This window comes from Berghia stephanieae, chromosome 13 (genome assembly GCF_034508935.2).
Source record: "Berghia stephanieae isolate SIO BIC M18660-M18661 chromosome 13, UCSD_Bste_1.3, whole genome shotgun sequence".
NCBI lineage: Eukaryota > Metazoa > Mollusca > Gastropoda > Nudibranchia > Aeolidiidae > Berghia > Berghia stephanieae.
In genome coordinates, this window is record NC_088372.1 from 398,694 (window position 1) to 406,193 (window position 7,500).

A 7,500-nucleotide genomic window follows, 5' to 3' on the forward strand; every position below is an offset into this window, starting at 1 on the left:
AAAAACTACCAAAAGGCATAACGGATTCATGTAAATAATTAGAAATTTACCAATATGTATGTTTTTGAAAATGCCAAAATCGGCAACCAAAAATGCCAACCTTTTGACAATTCAACTTTATAAATAGTATTTTTTAAAAATAAGAATTAAATAAATGAATAGTCTAGATAATTCGTTCCGAATTTGGTATTAAAATGCCAATCTGCCAACTCTGACCTAAATTAGGACTACAGGTAGTACATCAAGCAACCACCAACCAGACACCCTATCCACCTCCACCCCCCCTCATTCCACTACCCCCCCCCTCATACCCCTCCCCCCCCCCCCCCCCAACCGCCTCATTCATCCCTGACCAAACACCTGGAGCCACATCAACCCATCTGCCATCTCATTCCAGTTCCAGCCTTAGTCAAACAACTCCAAAATAACTGTCACTCGTTCATACATTCGTTCATACATTCGTTCATACTATCTATCTATCTTCTACCCATCTGCCTATCTTCAACCTGTCCGCCTATCTGCATTACAGCTGTTTTCTATCTACTGCTGCCTAAACAGATTCTACAAAATATTCGTTAGTACCATTATCATCTATGGTTAGTACACTCATCTATTTCCGATAGACTACCGTCCTTCCCAAAGGATAACAAGCAACAGTGCTATTGTCCATTTAACAATACAGAAACTACGATAAATTCCGGCTGTGATGTCGTAATAGCTCTGAAGGACAACGACTCCTTCCTTCTGTCAATCTTCATCTCAATCTTCACCACGTCTATTCATCTTTAATCCATCCATCTCCATTAAATCTCTGGTTTCTACAGCCTTTATGAGACACCTTTATTTAGATACATTCATTCCTTCTGTCTATCTTCATCAACCAATCTATCCAGATGCCCCCCCCCCCCCCCGTTCCCCATTACATCTATCTCTGAGACCTTTTAAAAGTCTTAGTTAATTCATCCCTTCTATCTATCTTCAACCATTATGTTTATCTTGTATCTTTCTATCTATCTTCAACCATTATGTTTATCTTAAATCTTTCTATCTATTTTCAACCATTATGTTTATCTTAAATCTTTCTATCTATCTTCAACCATTATGTTTATCTTAAACCTTTCTATCTATCTTCAACCATTATGTTTATCTTAAATCTTTCTATCTATCTTCAACCATTATGTCTATCTTAAACCTTTCTATCTATCTTCAACCATTATGTTTATCTTAAATCTTTCTATCTATCTTCAAGCATTATGTTTATCTTAAACCTTTCTATCTATCTTCAACCATTATGTTTATCTTAAACCCTTCTTTCTATCTATCTTCAACCATTATGTTTATCTTAAACCCTTCTTTCTATCTATCTTCAACCATTATGTTTATCTTAAACCTTTCTATCTATCTTCAACCATTATGTTTATCTTAAACCCTTCTTTCTATCTATCTTCAACCATTATGTTTATCTTAAACCCTTCTTTCTATCTATCTTCAACCATTATGTTTATCTTAAACCTTTCTATCTATCTTCAACCATTATGTTTATCTTAAACCCTTCTTTCTATCTATCTTCAACCATTATGTTTATCTTAAACCCTTCTATCTATCTTCAACCATTATGTTTATCTTAAACCCTTCTATCTATCTTCAACCATTATGTTTATCTTAAACCCTTCTTTCTATCTATCTTCAACCATTATGTTTATCTTAAACCCTTCTTTCTATCTATCTTCAACCATTATGTTTATCTTAAACCCTTCTATCTATCTTCAACCATTATGTTTATCTTAAACCCTTCTATCTATCTTCAACCATTATGTTTATCTTAAACCCTTCTTTCTATCTTCAACCATTATGTTTATCTTAAACCCTTCTTTCTATCTTCAACCATTATGTTTATCTTAAACCTTTCTATCTATCTTCAACCATTATGTTTATCTTAAACCCTTCTATCTATCTTCAACCACTATGTCCTTCTCCAACCCATATGTCTATCTTCAAACAACCTGTCTATCTTCAAACCATCTGTCTATCTTCAAACCATCTGTCTATCTCCAACCCATTTGTCTATCTTCAAACCATCTGCCTATCTCCAACCCATTTGTCTATCTTCCCCCCATATGTCTATCTTCCACCCATCTGCCTATCTCCAACCCATTTGTCTATCTTCAACCCATCTGCTTATCTCCAACCCATTTGTCTATCTTCAAACCATCTGCCTATCTCCAACCCATTTGTCTATCTTCCCCCCATATGTCTATCTTCCACCCATCTGCCTATCTCCAACCCATTTGTCTATCTTCAACCCATCTGCTTATCTCCAACCCATTTGTCTATCTTCAAACCATCTGCCTATCTCCAACCCATTTGTCTATCTTCAACCCATCTGCCTATCTCCAACCCATTTATCTATCTTCAAACCATCTGCCTATCTCCAACCCATTTGTCTATCTTCAACCCATCTGCCTATCTCCAAGCCATTTGTCTATCTTCAAACCATCTGCCTATCTCCAACCCATTTGTCTATCTTCAAACCATCTGCCTATCTCCAACCCATTTGTCTATCTTCCCCCCATATGTCTATCTTCAACCCATCTGCCTATTTCCAACCCATTTGTCTATCTTCAAACCATCTGCCTATCTTCAACTCATCTATCTTCAAACCATCTGTCTATCTTCAAACAACCTGTCTATCTTCAAACCATCTATCTATCTTCAAACCATCTATCTATCTTCAACTCATCTATCTATCTTCCCCCCATATGTCTATCTTCCACCCATCTATCTATCTTCAACCCATATGTCTATCTTCCACCCATCTATCTATCTTCAACCATCTATCTATCTTCCACCCATCTATCTATCTTCCCCCCATATGTCTATCTTCCACCCATCTATCTATCTTCAACCCATATGTCTCTCTTCCACCCATCTATCTATCTTCAACCATCTATCTATCTTCAACCATCTATCTATCTTCCACCCATCTATCTATCTTCCCGCCATATGTCTATCTTCCACCCATCTATCTATCTTCCACCCATCAATCTATCTTCCCCCCATATGTCTATCTTCCACCCATCTATCTATCTTCAACCATCTATCTATCTTCCACCCATCTATCTATCTTCCCCCCATATGTCTATCTTCAACCCATTTGTCTATCTTCCACCCATCTATCTATCTTCAACTCATCTATCTATCTTCCCCCCATATGTCTATCTTCAACTCATCTATCTATCTTCAAATCATCTATCTATCTTCCCCCCATATGTCTATCTTCCACCCATCTATCTATCTTCAACCCATCTGTCTATCTTCAACCCATCTGTCTATCTTCAACCCATCTGTCTATCTTCAACTCATCTATCTATCTTCAACTCATCTATCTATCTTCCCCCCATATGTCTATCTTCAACTCATCTATCTATCTTCAACCATCTATCTATCTTCAACTCATCTATCTATCTTCCACCCATCTATCTATCTTCAACCCATCTATCTATCTTCAACCCATCTGTCTATCTTCAACCAACCTGTCCAAGTCTATGCCATCTGTGAATGTACAATATCTTCTACAGATTTACAAACCCATTTTATACTATTATGTAAATTCATTCATCCTTTCTGTCTATCTTCAACTATCTGTTTATCATTTCCATTACAACTTCTGTATACCTTCAACCTATATCTGTCAGTGTTAGCCCATCTGTCTATCCTTAACCCATCTGTCTATCCGTAACCCATCTGTCTATCCTTAACCCATCTGTCTATCCTTAACCCATCTGTCTATCCTTAACCCATCTGTCTATCCTTAACCCATCTGTCTATCCTTAACCCATCTGTCTATCCTTAACCCATCTGTCTATCATAAACCCATCTGTCTATCCTTAACCCATCTGTCTATCCTCATGGTAGATGTGTTCAATGTTTACCACAGATTTTCCAAGACATTTATATATGAGTGCAGGTATCCCATCTGTACACCACCAGCAGTAGCAGCAGTAAAATTACCAGCACAGAATGGTGGCCCTAAATAAAAATCCTGGCATAATGATTGAACGTCACTTAAGTGTGTGGCTTTGTGGTCCAGAGGTTTGACACCCGGCTTTTGATCGGTAAGTCCCCGGTTTGAGACCGCCGTGTTGGCACAAAGTCGAATCACAACTACTACTACTACTACTACTACTACTACTACTACTACTACTACTACTACTACTACTACTACTACTACTACTACTACACTACCTCTACTACTACTACTACTACTACTACTACTACTACTACTACTACTACTACTACTACTACTACTACTACTACTACTACTACTACTACTACTACACTACTACTACTACTACTACTACTACTACTACTACTACTACTACTACCTACTACTACTACTACTACTACTACTACATACTACTACTACTACTACTACTACTACTACTACTACTACTACTACTATTTACTACTACCTACTACTACTACATATACTACTACTAACTACTACTACTACCTACTACTACACTACTACTATACTACTACTACTACTCTACTACTAACTACTACTACTACTACTACTACTACTACTATTACTACTACTACTACTACTACTACTACTACTACTACTACTACTACTACTACTACTACTACTACTACTACTACTACTACGATCTCACTCCGTTTTCTTAATACTTTCCAAAAATCATTTCCCTCTCGGAATACCCTCCGTTTTCCTCCAATTCCTGCCCAAATCCAAACAAGATATTTTTATTATATATCATATTACTCCTCCTCCTCCCACCAACCTATATTATGTCAATATCACAGATTTTCCCCGCAAGCTGATAAACGCGGAAGGCTGTCGCTTCCAATAGAACAACAGTGGCGTATCATCTTTGGCATCAAGTGGGGCATGGCGCCACCGATTCCCCGCTCCTTGTCTCTGTGTTGTGTGTTGTCATTAATAACGTCCGAAAAGGATGACGTTAATGTTAATTGCATCAACGGATCTAAAATAGATGACAGCATTGAGTCATTGTTTTTTTCCTGCTATTGCATTTGTTTCCCTTTGGCTCGGTGATACATCGTACATATTTCAGCGTAAGGCAGCTTAAAGAAGCGACATATTATTTATAGCCCTGGCTTTGGCATAAAATCTACTTTAAGTCTCCTTACCGATGATTTTCAGTATTTTCCCAAAATGACAAGCCCACCCAGCAGAAAAATAGATTTTTAAAACTCAAACAATCTCTCTACAAAACAACTTTATGTTCTTATTTTTTAAACAAAGATCATTCTTCAAAGTTTGTGATGTACAAAATAAATCTGAATAAGAAAAATGTATATTGCGTCGTAAGACAAATGTGACGATTTTGCTGTAGGTGAGAAAAAGAGGGATAAGTGAAGGGGGAATTTATAATGTTTGACATATTTGTTCGTTCCAATAATGAAAGATGTCCTTAGTTAAAATATTCATTTGAACCTATTGGATTCCAGATTAAGACTAGAAAAGAATTAAAAAGCAATAGTTTGAATAGTAGCTGTGGATTTTTTTTGAAGTAAAACCAAACCGATAAATAACTAAATAATTGGCTGAATTGACGCCAAAGCCAAATCATATCTTCACTTCGCATGCATGTTGAGAGCACTGAAAGTTTTGAAATTGTATTCCCAATAAGCCGACAGTATGTTAGTGAAAACACCTTTTGTTAAAGAAATAAAGGACTTTCATTAATTTGGACATGCAGTGGAATAAATTATTGACCTACTTTAATCTCGGAAATGTCTCTGGTCGGCATTGCTATGGCACCGTCTGCGAATTTCTGGCTTGGGATTGCACTGTCTTGAAATTTCTGACTCTGGATAGCACGGTCTTGGAATCTTTGGTTTTGAATTGCACCGTCTTGAAATTTGTGGGGTTTAGATGTTGGGACTTTCTTCTGAAGACTCTCGGAGTCTCCGTCGTCTTTGTCTCTGGATTTGTGGTTGTATTCGAATGTCCTTGAGGCTTTCTTGGAAGATTCTAGAATGGATTTGGAACTATCTTTAGGGAAGAGAATGGCTTCCCTCGTCGGTGAAAATCGGACTGCTTTTCTAGTGGGAGATGATAGAGTTTGATATTCAAGGTCTTGGTGGGAGTGGGGATGTTGGAGGTGGTGGACATCGATGGATAGGGGTTGGTGCTGTTGAAGATGCTGCTGCTTTTGGTGCAGCTGTTGTTTTTGTGGCTGTTGGTGCTGTTGATGTTGTTGTGTTGATGCGATGGTATAGGTTGGTGCTTGGTGGTAGTTCCCACTGACCGGTGCGATAGATGAAGGGTATGAATGAGTTGGTTGTTGTTGATGGCTTTGGTGGTGGTGGTGGCGGTGAAGAATAGATGGTCTGCTTTGATATTGTTGATGTTGAAAACGTTGTTGTTGCTGCTGCTGCTGTTGTTGTTGTTGACGCTGCTGCTGCTGTAGAAACTGGCGCCCGCGCAACCGGTCTTGCCTCAAAGTTTGATACTGTTGATACTGTTGGTATGATGGATGTGTTGTCACAGCATCCGGCACGGATGAAGTTGTAGTTGTGTAGCTATTGATGTGCGAAGAGGCGAATGTGGTGGTTGTTGTGTACACAGGTGCTACATTACCACCGGAAGTTGAATACAGTCCCAGAACTTCTAAAGGGAATTTATTCTCGTTTGGGGATGGCTGAGTCTGTGGAAAGGTTGTTTTGTAAGTGTCTGAGGAATAACTGGGGTTAAAGAGGGTTTTGGTGGTTCCTCTCTGGGAAATCTGGGGTTTGTGGATTTGTTGCTTTTGTTGGGACTGTAGATTGTACGGATGCTGGATAGGCGACCTTGGAGGAATGTAAAGAGGCGCTAGAGGCGGGCGCTGGTTTCTTTTGTTCTCTGTGTCAGATCGGGCTTCTGTGGTAGAAGTAGAAGTTGATAATACCGTTGACGATAATGATGATGATAAAGTTTCAGACGATGACGTGGTATCTAACGGGAATTTCCGTTCTTGGAATTGGTGCGAGTGACTAGACGAAGGCAAATGATGATGTTGTTGTTGGTGATGATGTTGGTGGTGGTGGTGTTGTTGGTGGTGGTGGTGATGTTGGGATCTCGGAGTTCGAGGAGGGAGTTGATGTGACCTTGGAGAGCTGGTGGCCTCTCTATCTGGGCTGAGACTGCCGCTGTGTGATCGACCTCGAGGTGGCTTGGTGCTCACGAACTTGAGCATGGCAAACCAGCCAGCGAGGCGATCCGCCTGACCTGACTTGGAGGTCACAGGTCACTGGTCTGTGACGGGGTGGGGTCGGGGGTCAAGGGGAAAGGCTAAGGTCACAACATGATGCAAGATTGACGAAAGCGGACCGTTGTTGTTTCTTAACAGATTCGTTTTGGCATCTGGTTGAAGAAACTCGGATGTGACAATTTACAACCTGGTTGGTCCATGATGTCACCAGTCACGTGACAACTCAATCCTTCAGGTATTGTAAGTTTGTTCCTCTCTT

General features: G+C 39.3%; 1 protein-coding gene across 10 annotated transcripts in view; it reads right to left on the reverse strand.

The window, feature by feature from the left end:
* LOC144959152 (tensin-3-like) overlaps nucleotides 1-7,500 on the reverse strand; it is a 400,273-nt gene that overhangs the window by 278,086 nt on the left and 114,687 nt on the right. For 7 of the 10 annotated variants that reach the window (XM_078891652.1, XM_078891657.1, XM_078891653.1 and 4 more), the window contains exon 2: nucleotides 5,769-7,500. This exon is cut by the window's right edge. The exons of the other annotated variants lie outside the window; for them this stretch is intronic. In XM_078891652.1, coding sequence (XP_078747778.1) covers nucleotides 5,769-7,226 — 1,458 coding nt within the window. In that variant the 5' untranslated portion in view covers nucleotides 7,227-7,500. The remainder of the gene's footprint in view (nucleotides 1-5,768) is intronic. 10 annotated transcript variants of the gene reach the window in all.